Genomic DNA, 18263 nt, shown 5'->3' with positions numbered 1-18263 from the left:
TAAATATGATGATCTGAATTCGCTGATTGTTAAGGACTTTAAGTTATCGTTTTCTGGGTAGTTTGGTTAGTTAATTTATTCGTACTTCCATCTCCTAAGTTATGCCCATGTATATCGATATTTATTTAGAGGATTCCATCTGGGTGTCAGAGCACCGTACCTATCAGGTTATATCGCAGGGTCCTTTATGGTTGGGAAATACGCTACTTGTCAATAGAAGCTTTCTAAATTGGACTATTGCTGCGATCTGCAATATTCTAATAAAAGTGACTTGTATAGGTATTCACTGGACGGCACCGATTTATAACGTTAGGCGCAGTCATAACCGCAAGGGCTCCTGGTAGTGGTGCGCCCCTGCTTGGAACTCCTCAAGTTTAGTACTTAAGGGATGAGCGAAGTAGTTTTGCTCTTTTTGACCAGTACTCGCTCTAATCATGTGAACGTAAACTTAGTTTATAATCCACCCAACTGAGCAAACTCCCGATTCGTACTTAGGCCCATTTTTTGTCATTATTGAAATAAGTGAAAATTAATACAGTTCGCTTTCGTAAACCAAATTGTTGTTTTCGTGGTTTGGTTTATTAAAGGAACACCTTAACACTGATATTGGCTTATGATCTTTTGGTGGGTCCAAGCCAGCGGCACTGGCTGCAGACTCGAGGTTAATTGATAGACGGAACGGAACGATTCGTTTAGCGTTTAAAACGATGTCGGAAAATAAACAAATTGACCGGTGCAGGTAAAGTATGTGAGGAATTTCGATTTTAACGCGAGGAGTTGTGTTTTCGTTTTTTTCATTTATTTACATTGGTGCTTTTTGCTCTGATATTGGCAGCGAAATCAATACTAATCTATGTAAATATCGAAGTGGAGACGCCGGATGGACTGACTCCGCCCACTTCGTTGGTCTTTATCGGAGGCATATTGAAACTTATGCGATCCCTCTCCCACTTGCACAATTCTTATATTCCTACTTGAACAGGTGATACCTGTATACTCCTCGAGATCTCTGCGAAATACTGTCAAGGCAGTTACAGAAAATCCAATTTTATGGGTAATTGTACGATGAAATTCTATACCATCAAGTTCGCTGTATTAAAGTAATGACTTTACTGCAGAGAGGAAAATTCCGCTGCGGTAACTAGGCTCCTTTAAGGGTAACTCATTTTTTATGGGGGCCTTCTTGCAATATTGCCAACTCATAAGTCTTCTCCACCCTTCACATAAAAGGGTTTATTGTTCCAAGCTAAGGTCATGGCGATCACGATCACGCTGGATTTATTCCCTCAAATATCCACGGGACACTGATAACCCTATATTGCTCGAAAAGGGGCTGTTAAGATAACATCAGGGCGCGTAGATGTGGTATGAATGAAAATAGCCGGATTAGCGGTTTATTTTTCCATGATTTTTCGTTCCAAAGATATTTTTTTAAACTGATGGCCAAACGAATCATACCAAAGGATGTTTTAGTATCGAATATGAATCTTCGCTAAAACACAAATTTTTCGTATAGAATGCCCTGCCTATTATGCTATTTTCTGAATTTGCTACTCTTTAAGCATATGCATATAGCCACTAAACTTATTATGTAATATATGGCACAAAAGGACTGTCGGGGACAGCCCTGTTTTAACGTTATAAAATTTCACAATTGGTAGGAAAATTAAATATGAATGTTTTGTAATTGTGATGGACGGACATTTCTGTTCAGAATTTCCATAAAAATGTCTGATTTAATCTCCATTTTTCACAGTTTAAGACCGCATTTGAGCACTTATTTTCCCCAAAAATAACTGCTATAGACAGTTAATTGGAAGTCGCACTTTTAAAGCTTTGAGACTTTATTTGGGCAATTACGTGACCAGACCAGTGAACCCCCAGAGAGTAATGTTTCTACATCGTTAGATTTGCAAGTTAGAAATTTTAGAATGTAATTGAAACTTTCGGCAAGTTTCTTACTTTGGCAGGAAATTACTCTTATAGATGGATTACCCTTATAGTTGGATCTATCATAATAATAATTATTAAATAATTAGAGTAATTCGTGAAAGACAGTGTGATGGACGAAAACCTCTGGTTAGTATTCCATTTAAACAGTTATATGATTCTATTTAAATCCTAGAAACTTAATTTGTTTTCTGTGGAACACTTTGTATATTACTGATAAAAGCACAAGAACTCACGCATTGAAGGGATAATTCCTCACTATACTTTACCACACACCTATCTACAGTGTTTTGAAAACTTACTACCTCAAATATCGTAAAAGCGGAAATACATATGAAAGTACTGAGTAAAGAGGTCTTCCAGGTCGCGAGGGGGGACACTTTGCACACTATCTGCATAAACTTAATGGTCACCCCTAGCCATCCTACTACCCTCACTTGAAAAATTTAAATGGCACCTCTCCCCCATCAAGCTGCACCTCATATTAATGGTAATTAAAAGTATAAAATATCGGTGCATTAAAAACCTCGATTTGTCAAAGCGTTTTCGAAAAATTATGGAAAAACAAAAGAAATTTAATGTTACTTATCAATGAGGCGAAAAACATCAATTTACCCGTAGCAAACATATAGGAATAACATTTTTAGGCTTGTAATTTTACCACATTTAAGTCACTAGATGTTCAAAATGATTCACATTTTATGCTAAGCATAAATACAATTTGCTTTCGAGGCCCTATTGGACGTTTTGAAAAGTGTCTCTAGTAATTACCCGATATTCTGCGGTTATGCAATTTTTTAGTTGATCAATATCTTCAAGATCTGATTTATAAACACTGATTTAAGATGACCTCAAAGGAAAAAATCAAGGGGCGTTAAATTAGGAGACCCTGGAGGCCATTCAATCGCCCCTCTTCTGCAAATCCATCTACCTGGAAATCGGCCATCAAGCCATTGTCGCACCGGCATAACATAATGTGGCGGTGCCCCGTCTTGTTGAAAGTGCAAAATATTTTCGAACAATAGATAATCGCTATTGTAATTTACTTGCGTTGCTATGGCCTGTATTACAAGATAATCAATTGAGTTTTGTAACATATTGAGGTATACTTCACTATCAAGGTTACCATCGATGAATAATGGCTTAATTACAGTATCTCCCAATTTCCAGTCCATATATTAACGTTTTGAAGCCATTGAATATGGCCTCCCCTTCGCACCAATATTGACAATTCTGCTTGTTAACAAAATCATTTAAGTAAAGTATGCATTCATCAGAAAAACATATTTTTAATGAGATTTGGAGTAGTGGTAATCAGGACTGTTATGCTTTCACAAAAATCAATTCTGCCATCGGGATCATCCTCAATCAGTATTTAATAAATTGGCACATTGTACGGGTGGAACTTGTGTATTTTTGTGGCTTTTGCAATAGAACCAGTTGAAATTCCAGTTTGTCGAGATACTTCTCTAATTGATGTAATTCGTTCAGCCAAAAATTGCCTCTACGCTTCAATTGCGGCAACCTCATTCGATACTTTCATTTGATTTCGTTTTAAATTTTTCTAGAAGTTGCTTCACTTAGACATGAAAAATATTTTTGTGAGGATATGTTTTTCGTTGAAAATCCCAGCAGTGTGCCAAGGGGATTGCTTATTCGCACCATACACTAAAACAATTTTCATTCTTTCTTCTATAGAGTGTACCATGTTAATCGAGATGTTAATGTTACACTACTATTTAACAAAACTAATGGTAAAATATGTGGTAAAATGAATTTCTGTCCGAAAATGATGAATGAATTGCGTCCCATTACTTTTGGGATACCCTCTAGGAAGCGACGCGCATTATACCATCTCTTAATTTTCCTGCTCATTATGGTTAATTTACCCACGAAAAGCCTAATACATGTATCTCTTAAGGTTCGAGAAATATAAAAACGTGAGAATGATCTTTTTGAATAGTTTTAAAATTAATCTCTTTGCATCGCAAGAACTCGATTTTCTTTCACGGGACACCGTATATCTTTTCGGATATATGAACCTATTTAAATAGGAGAATGATTCTATTGCTACATATATAAATGGGGATTTTGACACGGTTCTCTCTTTTAAATTCTGGAAACTAGAAAGGATAAATCTGTTGGAGTTAACTTTACGCATTAAACTGTGCTAAAGAAGTCACTCACCTATATCAGGCAGAGGTTTAACATCCCTTCGGAAATTGTTTTGAATATCCGGGATATTTTCTAATCTTCTAGTATCCATTTGCAGCAGCAGTTGTTCCCCTGTGGCTGACAACTTCCTCGGCTGAAAAATCAAATAAGTTTCCACACTCGTTTTCTACAGCTTTAACAAGTTTTTGCATAAACGTAAAGAGACAAGCGTGGGGAGAGATACTTTTGATTTATTCAAAGCTGATTGCAAGCAGCAGTTCTTTTTTAATAATTGAATATACTTACAACTGAAATACCCACGTCACAAAAGTCCTACATACCTGCTGATAATTCTGATTGATGGAGACAGAACTATTCGAAGAAGCGGTGCTGGATGAGGACGGGGAGAAGCTCTTGTCGGCTGCTTTATTGGCATTGAGGGTGTTGACATCTGGAGAATTCCTGGATTCCTCCCCTGGGGGACTTGACCTGTTATCTGGCACGTCTTCGGAAGAATCGTTGGTTTCAATGGAAGACTGTGGGTGCGCTTTTTCTGCAAAGAATCCCCGATAATTGGAACAAAGTCTTAGTGTGAATAATCCACTTTTAACGCCGAAAATAGCTCATTACAACGTATGCAGGTATCGTAACGTTAGAGCGAAATCACGATTGCTTCAGCACTGAAGATTTCTAACTGAAAATTTTACACGGCTGAGCTATACCGTACGATGTTTACTCATATACCGTCATGCCCACTCTTATGAATATTAAAAAATATCTTCTGGCGGAAATAATGCATATACATGGGTCACTTGAAAGGTTCAAACTACGTCCAATTTGTTTAAAGCAAATCTTCATGTCTTGAATGAAATTTTTTCACTTGCGAGGCGGAATAATAATTACCGTGAGAGCAGCAGGTGCTCTGTGCGAGCTACAGAGATAATACTTCCAAAAAACAAACCGAAATAAAGCGGCATTCTCTCAGAAATGCACTTAAATCCAAGGAAATTATAACGATAATTAATGGCACTGAAAAACTATTAAGCACCAAAACTTCTTGTGTATTATGATTAAAAAGTGGCATTAGAGTAAACTTTTATGCCCTACTTTTTACCACCTAAAAACATTAATCAGACGCTGTAAATGGGAGCAAAAACGAGAATTAAAACTTACCGGTGTTAGCGGAATTATCAACATCACAGGTGAGCTGCTTTATTCTTTCGACTAGAGAATTATCACTCCTATACGGCAGCTTCTTGCTCTTCGGTTCATAGCGGATTAAAGACCTTCGCAATGTATTACGCTCAATGGCCCTTTTAATCGTTTCATCAGTCTCTCCACTCTGGATAATTTGTGGCAACTTTGAACGTTTCGCTTCTTCAAATGCCCTCAGAGATTCTGCAGTTACCAAATACTGGGGAAAAAAAATGTTTCAGAGGTGAAATAAATGCCTAAAGCGTTATTAAAATTTACCTCTAAATCAAATTATCAAAGTCTTCGACCTGTCTGTAAATATGCTTAACTTCAATGGGAGTTTGTGGAAAGTTGAATTATTCCCGGGAATTTTTAAGTAGTCTAATTGCGAGGAGATTTATTCTGGCAGAGCAAACGGCAGCGCGGAAAGAATCAATAACGTTATGGAACAGGTAGCTTTAAAGCTTCATATCTCCGCATTATAAATGAATGAATGGGACGATTTTAGAGCGAGAAGATATTTTTGCATGAATGTTTAAAGTTTAGTTTGGAATGACAAATGATCGCCTATACGTTCACGGGAGAGGAAATTCAAAATTGAGGTGCAGATGAGAATTCGTTTAATGGTTCGAGAGCAGGGGATAGAAAGGGAGAGATTTTTGTGTGAATAGTTGAGGTTTTTATGGTGTGAAGAGGAAAATAAATTGCAAATTTTATGCGCAAGAATATCTCCACCAGTACGTTTTAGCAGGAATTTTCCATGGTGCAGCAAAATGCAGGCTTAAATTCAACTTCTCTAAACGCAAGCTGAGAGAAATGATCGAAGGGACGCGAATTGAAGAGCACAGAGAAAATTATCATTTTATTAACCCCAACTCTCTGAATCGTAAGTGAAGGACGGTCATTAAGCCGTTTGCTATTTACCGTACCACTTACCATACTGCTAACAACGCTCAGTGGCTCACAGCTTAAATTGCGCAGTCCGCATTAGAAAAAACTAGTTTGCCTCCGAGGCACAACATTTATTTTGAAAAAAAAACTGAGATTAAATTAATATGCGTGTTCTGAAAGTGTATAAGCAAATATTTCGCTAAATTATGCCGCTCTTAAATAACAAAAATATTTACTGAATTTTACGTGCGATTTAATGTCACAGCTTAAATGACGCAGTTAAGAAAGAACTGCGCAAAACCTGTCAATTTTAATTTGCCAAGCTGGCATTGATTTAGCAATTGTTTTTGACTTAGTTTGACATTTCAAAGCAATGGTTCAATCAGTTGAATGAAATTACATAAGAATGAGTCGTCAAACGTGAACTCTAATTCTCATCTGCTGCAGAAATGGGCACAGCCAATGGACGTATCCAAAATGGGAAATGGACGTCCATCAACTATTCAGCACATCATTGAGCGTTATCAAAATAGAATTGCAAATGAGCCCCGGGTGGCCCTAAATGAAATATTCACGAAACGCGAAGAACGATGAATTGTACGAAAAATAATCAATAATCCTAAACAAAGTTGTCCAAAATTTTGTCAAGGTGAAAAAACGATTTGGAAAAAGATGCAACTGGGAAACAATTCGACGCATTTTGAGAAAAAATGACAGACGGTCGAACTGCCCGAAAAAAATGATTCATTGGCCAAAGAAATAGAAGAGCACCGTTGGAGTTCGCCACAGAGCACGTTAGTAAAGATTTAAACTTCTGAAATTCAGTAATATTTGCTGATAAAACTAAAATCAATTTGCTTGGGGCGGATGGAAAAATAGCCGTGTGGAAGAAGTCTAACAAAGAGCTGCACTTGAAAAATTTTAAAGCTGCGATGAAGCACGGTGAAGCACAGTGAAGGTGGACTGATGTTGCGGGGGTGTAGTGTATGCCGTCTGCAGAAGTAGGTACGAGGATAGTCCCAAAAGTACCCGACCTGACATATAGATGGCGATTTTTTGTTAAAATTTTGCCTATATTACAAAGACCTAACCTTAAAAAACTTATGTTTAAAGTTTAAGGGTCCTACGTTGATTTATGTTTATTTTGGAGCCGTTTTTAGTGAGCGCTTTTAGAGATTTTGTAAACATGAAAAAAGTTGGTCATCGATACGTGATTCGAAACTTTCATTTGGAAAGTCTCAGTCCATCCAATATTAAGCAGAGTTAGATTCTACTCTGGGAGAATCTGGTCCTTTGTCAACAACTGTAAAATATTGGGTGGCAGAGTTTAAACGCGGTCGTATGAGGTGTCAAGACGAACTCCGCAGTAGTCGACCCAATGAGGTGACCACTCCAGAAATTGTGGTCAAAACCCATAAAACCGTACTTGAAGACCGTCGGCTAAAATTGCGCGAGTTGGCAGACATGATAGACATTTTAAAAAATACTGTATATTGTATTTTGACTGAACAATTGGATATGAGAAAGCTGTGCGCAAGATGGATGTCGCGATTACTCACGATTGAACAAATACAGCGCCGTAAGGATGTTTCAACGGAGTGTTTGGCAAAGTTTCGCAGCCGAGCTTTTGCGTCGATTTATAACCATGGATGAAACATGGGTCCATCATTTCACATCTAAGACGAAAGAGCAGTCAAAACAATGGAGTCAAAAGGGAGAATCGGCGCCAAAGAAGGCGAAAACCGTTCCATTTGCAGGAAGGGTGATGGTGTCAGTTTTTTGAGATGCACGTGGGATAATATTTATTGACTATATACATAAAAAAAACAATAAATGGAGGACATTATACAAATTTATTGCAATATTTGAGTAAAGAAATTAGGAAAAAGCTACCGCATTTGGCGAAAAAGAAAATCTTATTTCATCAAGACAACGCACCAATCAACACTTCCGTCATCGCGATGTCCAAAATCAATCAATTTAGTTTCGAACTTTCTCCTTACCCTCCCTATTCGCCAGATTTAGCCTCTTGAGATTATTTCTTATTTCGAAACTAGAAAAAATAGCAGGGGGGAAAGGGATTTGCCGATAATGAAGAGATGGAGTCTGAGGTTGACGTCTATTTTGAAATATTCGAAGCTTCTTACTATAAACAGGGTATAGAAGTCACAATATCGCTGGGAAAAGCGTGTCAATCTCAAAGGAAACTATGTTGAGAAACAATGTAATATTGCCCATTTTTTTCCTTTAAGTGTTATGTAGGATATTTCTGGGATTATCCTCATAACTTGCATTTTATTAAAGGACGTGAACCAATAAATGTATTTTAATATATTAAGACAACGTCTTGCGCCAAATTCTTAAAAATTAGAAATTAACAATAATTATCGTTTTTATCTCGATAACGATGGTTGCTTTATAACTGCCCAAATATCATTAAAATACCAGTTCACTCATCATATTTAAATGTAATTGAAAACTTGTGGTTGACAATAACAAATAAAATGCATAATGACCGAACATCTAACAAAAATGAATTAAAATTACCGAAGCTTGGAACATCATTACCTCAGAAGACACAAGAAAGTTGATGGAATCAATGTCTAGACGCCTGCAGACAGTCATTAATAACAAAGGAGGACCGAGCAAGTATTAACAGTGCCTTATTAATTTAGAAAAGTTTATTGCGCTTGTTAATTTTGTAATTTTGCGATTTGCATCCTATATTATTGCGCCTTATATTATGACATTAAAATCGGACATAATTTCATTAAAAAAATTCTGTTTCTTAAATGTGGCACATCTAAGGAAAATATTAATTAAATAAAATATAAATTAAATATAATTTAAAAGCGTATAATATAAAATTATATGCTCTTAAAACTCATATTAATTCAATTTTATTATGTCGTTTTTTCAAAATAAGTATTGGGCCCCTGAGACAAGTTAGTTTTTCTTAATATCGACTGCATCATTTAAGCTGTGAGTCACTGTATTTATTAACTGATTAATTTGTTCAAGACACAACTAACTCTGATATTTTAACGCCTACTTGGTTCTCTTTTAATGATCAAGCTTTATAAATATAATTATTAATTAATAATCTGTGGGAAATAAATAATTTCCCACAGATTCTATACCTGCTGAGAATTATTTTCCTCCTCCTGCACCCCTTGGGCCGCTGCTAAGCTCTTGGTGCAAGGAAACAGCTGCCTAACCGCCGAATTCGGTTTCAAACTGTTATTAGAAATCAGCACATGATTTCCCAGTTTGAAAGTCAAAGTCATCTCTGGAGCCTCCGGCGAATTACCACTAAACACCTCTTGTTTGTTGCTTAATAGCTGAACTTCATTGCTGACCTCTTTCTGGACATTGCGACCATGAATTTCTTCTTCAGGCGAACTCTCCGGGGCCCCGTCACAAATGTCCCTCTTCCCATTTTCTCCACTTTCGATGAATCTGACCGAGCGCCTGTTAATGCTTTCCTCGTCTGAGGTCATGGAATCGGAAGACTAAAAGATCAACTATTAGAATGAATCTTAAAATTTAAATAAACATCTTACAAGTAGATTCGCATCTACTGTTTTAAGATTGGAAACTTCCACGCTCTGTTGGCTTTGCTGCTTCCACAATCTTCCTCCCTTCAAGATTCCACTAATGGGAGAACCCTGGCTTGAAGTAACCAAACGATCATTTTGCTCGAGTTCCTTTTGCGCTTGCTGGTGAGGCTTCGTAAACCTCAAAGTATCCAAAATATAGTTCTGAGAGTGTGGGCCATCTGCAAGGAAATAAGATTTATAAATAACCAGTTTTTATGTTCAGGTTTTAGGAACATTCCTCTTATTTTCTTATTCTATATTTTTATAGCCTCTCATAACTAGGGTCTCAATATTTCAGCTCTTAATCGCTAGGGTAAGTATACAGGGTGTAATAAATTCGAGTCTATATATGAAGACCTCGGAAATGGAACGAAATACAAAATCAGTTAAATGGAGGCAAAGTTGCATACTTTAGCGTTAAAAAATAATCCATTTGCGAGTTGAAAAAATTCGAATACTTTCAGAAGTATCCAATAAAAATCGAAAATTTTGATTTTCATTTTTCTGAAAAAACTCGAAAACCATTATTTGGAGAAAGCTATAATGAAACGTTATTAGAACACTTTTTGTCTATCTTTCTACTGGAATAATCGGCATTTTTACTGGACCATTGGTTTTTGAGATACCATGAACTATTTTGGATTTTCTTATGGGCGTTATCTTGGACTTATACAAAATCGGAATCTACGTGAAATTTACTTTCCGCACCAGTAGAAAACCACACAAAAAGTGCTCTAATAATGTTTCATCATCAACTTTCTCCAAATAATGGTTTTCGAATCTTTTTAAAAAAAAACGAAAATTCAAAATTTCGGTTTTTATTGGATATTTTTGAAAGTACTAGTATTTCTTTAAACTCGCAAATGGATTATTGTTGAGCGCCGAAATGCGCAACTGTGTCTCCATTTAACTGACTTTGTATCTCTAACCGTTTCTAAGATTCCCATATATAGACTCGAAATTGTTACACCCTGTATACTCAAGACACATTTTTCACAGAACACAATTTAATATTCTTCCTTTGTTGCGTTAAAATGACCAAAAAACAGGGTTTTAATTTAATTATAATCAAGTAAGATGTTGTTTTCTTGTCCTGTTGAGACTATAAAATGTTCAGGGAATAAGTACTAATCATTTATTACCTTATATACAGGGTATTTCAAATTCGACCCTCACCATTGGGATCTCGGAAACTAGAGGAGATACGAAAAAGTTTAAATGGGGGCAAAGTTGCGCAATCTAGTGCTTGATCGAATACCGTTTTCAAAATTTTAATTTTCCGAGCACTTCCGAAGATATCCGAGAAAAACTAAAAATTGGAGAATCCATTTTTATTTTTTTTTAGCGTTATTTGACAAGAAAGGTTAAATCCGTAAGCACATTTTCATTGTCACTTTTTCTCAGCTACACAATGACATATTCAAATTTGCGATCCGACGTTTCGTCTTTCGGCTACCATCATCAACTTTATTTTTTCTTATGGGCGCCATATTGGATTTTTCGACAAAAAAATAGTGCGTTTCATTCTGAATTCATTGATATAGAACTTCTTATAATTTACTTTTTTAAAAGCCGAAATATTTAAATAAAAAGAAATATTACATAGTTGGCCTTGACTCCATCGAAAGACTTTCTTTTGTTCGCGTTATATGACAGAACTTCTCAAACGAATTTAGAGCGTGTGCAGATTTCCAATGAAAATGAGTTTCCGAAGTGAAGAAAAACGAGATATGTTAAGACTTTACTACAAATTTGATAGGAACAGTACGAAAACAGCTCAAATGTATTTTGAGTTATATCCGGAAAGACAACAGCCGCATAGAACATTATTTAAAACTTTGGACGAACATTTAGCTGAGTTTGGTGCTTTTGAAAAATCTAGGATGAAGTATGGAAGCAGAAGGAAAGAAGATACTAGAAATAACCTACTGGCAAAGACAAAACTAAATTATTATTAAATGATACAACAAGTGTTCAGATTGACGACCTTCCTCCTGCATACATAAACGAACACGTCTATTTAAATTAGTGACAGCCCTAATAATATTTCTCCTTCTGATTACTCTACATTGTGTAATGATGTTTTCTCTAAGTTCTTCTATTGTGTTATAATCTCGATTCTCATATATTCTATTTTTCAAAGTGCCCCACAAAAAAGTCGTCAATTTGAGCACTTGTTGTAACATTTAATAATAATTTAGTTTTGTCTCTGCCAGTAGGTTATTTCTAGTATCTTCTTCCATTCCGCTTCCATACTTCATCCTAGATTTTTCAAAAGCACCAAACTCAGCTAAATGTTCGTCCAAAGTTTTAAATAATGTTCTATGCGGCTGTTGTCTTTCCGGATATAACTCAAAATACATTTGAGCTGTTTTCGTACTGTTCCTATCAAATTTGTAATAAAGTCTTAACATATCTCGTTTTTCTTCACTTCGGAAACTCATTTTCATTGGAAATCTGCACACGCTCTAAATTCGTTTGAGAAGTTCTGTCATATAACGCGAACAAAAGAAAGTCTTTCGATGGAGTCAAGGCCAACTATGTAATATTTCTTTTTATTTAAATATTTCGGCTTTTAAAAAAGTAAATTATAAGAAGTTCTATATCAATGAATTCAGAATGAAACGCACTATTTTTTTGTCGAAAAATCCAATATGGGGCCCATAAGAAAAAATAAAGTTGATGATGGTAGCCGAAAGACGAAACGTCGGATCGCAAATTTGAATATGTCATTGTGTAGCTGAGAAAAAGTGACAATGAAAATGTGCTTACGGATTTAACCTTTCTTGTCAAATAACGCTAAAAAAAAATAAAAATGGATTCTCCAATTTTTAGTTTTTCTCGGATATCTCCGGAAGTACTCGGAAAATTAAAATTTTGAAAACGGTATTCGATCAAGCACTAGATTGCGCAACTTTGCCCCCATTTAAACTTTTTCGTATCTCCTCTAGTTTCCGAGATCCCAATGGTGAGGGTCGAATTTGAAATACCCTGTATATAGTTATGCTATATGTATTTACATTTTCTCTATATTTATCAACACTTGCTTTCTTTTTCTACATGAGACGGTGCTTCGAATTTAAATGCCTCCTGAATGGTGAAAAACTCTCAAAGCCCAATTTATGATAACATTCCTTTTGTGAATACTCAAGCTTGCCAAGCAAATTCAAACATCGGTCCTGGAGAACAAAAAGGATGTGGAAAATTTATATCAAACGTGATGTATTGGAGACAAATGATGTTGCAGCATTAACGATCATAATGATTCGTGCCTCTTTTGTGCAATCATGGCGATTTTTTATGTAGAAAATTTGAGATATTTTTCATTAAATGGTCTGGAATAAATTGAAAACGTTCAAAAACTGTGAGTTTTAGTTATTTTTTAATTAATTATTTGATTTTTAGGGCAAATGTCGTATTCTTCAAGGTGTTATCAAATTTAAATAATTGATTTTGCCAAAATAGGAAACGCCAGCGGAAAATATTAAGTAGGTTATGGGAAATTTAAATCATCAATGTGACATTCGGGAACCAATGGCGTAGCAGTATGCAGTGGCCATAATGTTCCGCAGCTCATTTGTTTAATTATGGCGATTTATAGTTGAAGAAGTCAAATTAGTGCAATTTTCGGAAGTTATTTTTTCCAGTTTATGGCCTGAAAAATGGATGAAAATCTTGCAAAACGTGAGTTCTACTTATTTTTTGTAGAGTCAGTGCGTCCATTTAATACGAATTCTTAGACCTTTAAATGCTTCCTACGTGTGTGTTTATAAAAATATCAGTGGCAATGTTGACGTTTATTCTTGTTTGCATTAACAGAGTATGCTTTTCTTGGACTTATTCACGATATAACATTGCATTCAAATAATTGGTGTTTGGCAGTAGAACGGGTAAAAAATTAGTCAGAGGTATATAGGAAATTTAACATTAACGTGATTTTAGAAGTATAAATAGCGTGCGAGTATTCAGCGGCCGTGATGTTTTCTCATTTCGCCGCTCCTTTGTTCAAACACGGCGGTTTTGGTTAGGAAAAGAAATGGTAATTTATGCAATTTTCGAAAGAGATATTTTCCAGCCTATGGACTGAAATGTTTAGACAACGTTCTAGTTATTCATTAATACATTAATAAAAAAACTAATATTAAATTTGTTCATTTAGGGAATTGCAATTTTTTATTCTTGAAATTTCACGCATAGTCTTTAAAATGTGTCATTAGCGAGAAATAAAATTCGAATATTTGAAAGCTGGAAAGTTCTATAGATGTCTATAGAGTTCATTAGATCATTTCTTAGTTTTCTTTTCCACATGATTGTGAAAGTATATGCCTGTAAGAACACATTTTGAAAGGCAATATATAAAATCAACTGAGGGCAGTAACAAACGAAAACGCCTTTTTTGAATATTCAAATAATAAATTTGTCTTTCTAGGTAACTCAACACCTCCTGGAACGCATACATTACGAAACATCAAAATCTGGCCATGACGATCAGGGATCAAGAACGTGCCAGAATTCAGCGGCCATAATGTTTCGCCGCTCAATAGTTTAATCATGATGGATTCTGATTGCGCAAGTTAGTTTTTGGGATATTGTGAAATTAATTTTTTTCCAGTCTGTGGCCCGGAACAAGCTTGGAAATCTTGTAACATGTGAGTTTTTGCCATTTTTAAATAATTTATTAAACGGCAGTTTTAAAATTGCCTGTTTAAAACGTATTTAACCAGCGGAAAGTGGCTCACATTTGTAGAGAAATGAATACCAATTTAGGTGTTCTCTGACTTGAATTAATAAGTAAAGTGAGTGGCGTTCAACGTGACCAAAATGAAAGTTATTCTTCAGGGACTATTTGTAGTCTAAAATCTTCACCCGTAAGGGCTTTGTAGATCATTTTTGCATTCTTAAACTTTTTTTCCTTAATATGTTTTTTTAAAAAAGAGAAAAAAGTAATTCAAATAATATTTATTGGCCAATAGAAAGTTCTATTCAGATCTGTCAAATGATATTTGAGTAACCAATAATTTGTCAGTATTCGGTGGCGATGATATTTTACCGTTTATTTGTTTAAACATTTTTGTTTTTCATTAGATATAGTTAATCAGTGCAGTTTTAGGAAGTAAATTTCTCTCAAACTTTCAAGAGACTCTGGAAACTCTAAAAAACGTGAGTTTAAATTACGTTTAAATTATTTTATTGAAACCAGGTGTTAAATTTGTTCGCTTAATGAGCGTATTTTTGAAGCACAAGTTACTTTAGACGCCTAGAATTAGGGAGAATTGGGTGCCATTTTAAACGCTCTTAATGGAAGATTACGAATAATTAATTAGTATACAGCAGATAAATGGGAGGAATATAAAAACAATGTAACTGGTAGAAATTATGTTTAAAACAGCTGACGATTACAGTCCACAAATGCTCTAATATAATCAGCCACTTTTGAAATAGCACATTATGTGCAGTAGAAATGTATCGCAAAACTTTCTACCAAAGATCTAAAAGAAGAGAATGTCGAAAATACTTACTGACATTACACTACAATTGATTCTATTTTTTGAACAGAAGGGCGCCATGTATTAGTATCCTTAAGATGTCATTTTGTTGCGAGAGATGCGTTATTCACCGACGCAATAAGGGCGTATAAAATATAAGACATAAGGGTCATGGGGATGTCATTTTTTAGTTTATTTAGTACCTAATTTGCCAAATAAAGCGGATAAAACTATAAAAAGCAATACTACGTACACTTTTTCGATATCATTCGTTACAAATTTTTAGCGATTGATTGTCGCTATCCAGATACAATATAGGAAAAAGAAGTTAAACTCTTCTTCGAGAGTATAAATTAGTGCGATAAGCAAAAACACTATACTACCTACTGAACATGTCCTTTGTTGTGACATTAAACAGCAAAATTACCTCTATCTCCTCTAGCCTATTATTTTCTCTCTTTAATCGTATCTTGTTGCTTCCATGACAACCAATCAATTTTTAAATCACAAATTGAAGAGGAAGCGAATATTCAATAATCTCAAACTGAACCTCCATGGCTGAAAAGGTATTTTCCTTAAGTGGATTAATAAAGATTTAGCGACTCACTTCCTGAGCTTCATTATTGATTATGAATCTATAATTAAGCGAATCCAATGCCGCCTTTCGGAAAAGCGTCTTTGAGGCTTCTTTTCAGAAAATCTATTAGTGAAATAGGAAACATGAGAAAAATCCTATTTGCAGCTCGAAACTCTTGAGAGGAGGAAAATAAACTGCTTCATTCACTTTTTAAGTTCGTGTAAATTTTCACCGACAAAAACATGAAAGAGATAATAACAAAGTGACTCTTGAAAGGACGCATTTTCCATCGTTCCAACGCCGAGAGGGAAAATCCGAGGAATTCGCTTCAGAAAGCGACGGTGAATATTTCCTTCAACAAAATGCTAAAAATTATCTAGGAATATCTCCATATTCCCAGAATCCGAGATTTGTTTTAAATGCAGATGTAATTAAGACACCTACATTGCTATTCTAGGAGAGTAAACCAATAAATCCACTCTATGAATATTAATAAACGAATATTCCAGTTCCATTATTATTGCCCTTACATCCAGGGTAGTTTGTATTAACAGAGACAGTAAGCATCGCGAAAGCGGTTTATGTTTCCAAAATCTAATGAATTAATGGTGGCAACATTCCCTGGAAACCAATTGTCCCTAATGGATAAGTGGTTGTTGCGAGTTGTAGCAAGTTGACTCGCTTATTTGGAATTTACACAAAATAAAATTACAAAATCCGGTTCTGTTCCCTTTCAACAAACTCAAGAAAACACAATAACGGGAAAGACGTTTCCCTAAATCAACCTTCAATGCTTCCAATGTGGCATTAATCTAAAAATAACATTGCCCTTCGTTTATTCCTTTTAAGGCTTTTGAGGGCCGGTTTTATTTATTTGAAATTTGAAACTTTTCCCGACTTTGTCGGAGGCATTTTAGTTATAATTACGAAGTTTCAACGAAAGTTGGGGATCTGTTTACCCAATGAAACAATCCGCTGGAAATAGACAAAATGTTTTAAAACTCTGTTCCGCCATCGCTCTATGAAATTGTTTCACTTGACTGAAAATAGCTCTCACTTTAAACGTTTGGGGATTTTCTTAATCAAAGACCCTACACACACTCTAGAGCATTTCTCCGAGGGCCCATAATACAGAATTGTGTGCTTATTGCCTTGCGAGTAGGAGGGAAAGCATTAAACTCGCATGCAATCCTATACATATGGGGCAAAATATATCCCTAAATGCATAATCACTTGAGCGTAATATACGAGTAATAAAACACAGGGGAACGTAAAACGGGTAAGTGTATTATGATTCTATATGGCTTAATGGGTATTCAACAAACATCCCTATTCTAATGGTTAATGAATTTGTTTTAGAATTGTTGCTGGTCTCTGTCTTGATTCTTCTTTACTTCCAGTTTTTTTCGATTTCCAGATTTATTTACAATGATTTAATACGTCTAGACGTATAAACTAAACTGCCGATTTGCACGCATTCCCTTAAGGTGCGGATAATCTCTTGCTTAGACACGTTCAGTCTATAAAGATGGCGCTTTTCCCCTAGTAAAACCACATCATTTATTAGGCCTTTTTGTCAGAATCCAGCTGTCTGATTACATCTGACTTCCCACCGCATATTGTTTGTCAAATAGCGTCTTCTGTGAATTTCGATGAGATGGAAATGGAAGAGCATTACACAGGATCCATTAGATGCCTATTTGATTTTCAGTTTGAGGCATGTTGTCTCGTCAGGACTTCGATTCTAAGGAATATTCCTTAGGTGAAGCTATTTCTGGCGATTTTAGAGGAAAAAAACTGTCTATAAGAAATTTCACCCTTGTGATGATAAAGTTGCTAAATATATCATTTGGCTCTAAATAAAACAATTACAGAGTATAGGGTTTTTAGAATTTATTAATGTCTACGGACACCTGATTTTGTACTACACTAGATTAACGTTTCAAAGGATTTTCCAAGATTTTAATATTTCCGTAGATTTTCAAAAGGAAACATTATCAAACCATAAAGAACAAAACCATTTACAATTACCATGATAAATTGTCAATTATTTTTTATTAACTCAGTAAATCAATCCATGAAAAATGAATTTGAGAAATTTAATTCCTTCCGACTATTTTCAGAATGAATCGGAATTTACTAAGAAAATCTTACTAGGTCTTTTGTGAAACAAGATATTACTGTTTGGTCCGCAAATGCTCTCCTGCCTAGTTAAATTAACCCCATCAAGCCAGTTGAACATTTATAATGGAAACGCGAGTGTACTGCATATTCTCGCAAATCTGTAGGGACAAGTGAATAATGTCAGATTAATCCTGCATGTAATGCCCATGTCCTTGTGAGGGTGAAGCTATAGGATTTTTGAGTAATTTTTGCTACTTAAATGTTAAAAAATTGGTCCAATAGGTAAGA

At 35.3% G+C, this 18263-nt stretch overlaps 1 protein-coding gene across 1 annotated transcript in view; it reads right to left on the bottom strand.

The window, feature by feature from the left end:
- LOC136413692 (uncharacterized) overlaps positions 1-18263 on the bottom strand; it is a 56204-nt gene that overhangs the window by 5029 nt on the left and 32912 nt on the right. The window contains exons 11-15 of the mRNA XM_066397374.1: positions 9753-9967; positions 9330-9701; positions 5278-5518; positions 4446-4657; positions 4138-4258 (exon numbers count right to left, since the gene is read on the bottom strand). Of these exons, the coding sequence (XP_066253471.1) occupies positions 4138-4258; positions 4446-4657; positions 5278-5518; positions 9330-9701; positions 9753-9967 (1161 nt within the window). The remainder of the gene's footprint in view (positions 1-4137; positions 4259-4445; positions 4658-5277; positions 5519-9329; positions 9702-9752; positions 9968-18263) is intronic.

The sequence above is a fragment of the Euwallacea similis genome, chromosome 15 (genome assembly GCF_039881205.1).
Source record: "Euwallacea similis isolate ESF13 chromosome 15, ESF131.1, whole genome shotgun sequence".
Lineage (NCBI taxonomy): Eukaryota > Metazoa > Arthropoda > Insecta > Coleoptera > Curculionidae > Euwallacea > Euwallacea similis.
Note: the sequence above shows the minus strand (reverse complement) of the source record. Positions and strands in the feature narration are given on the sequence as shown.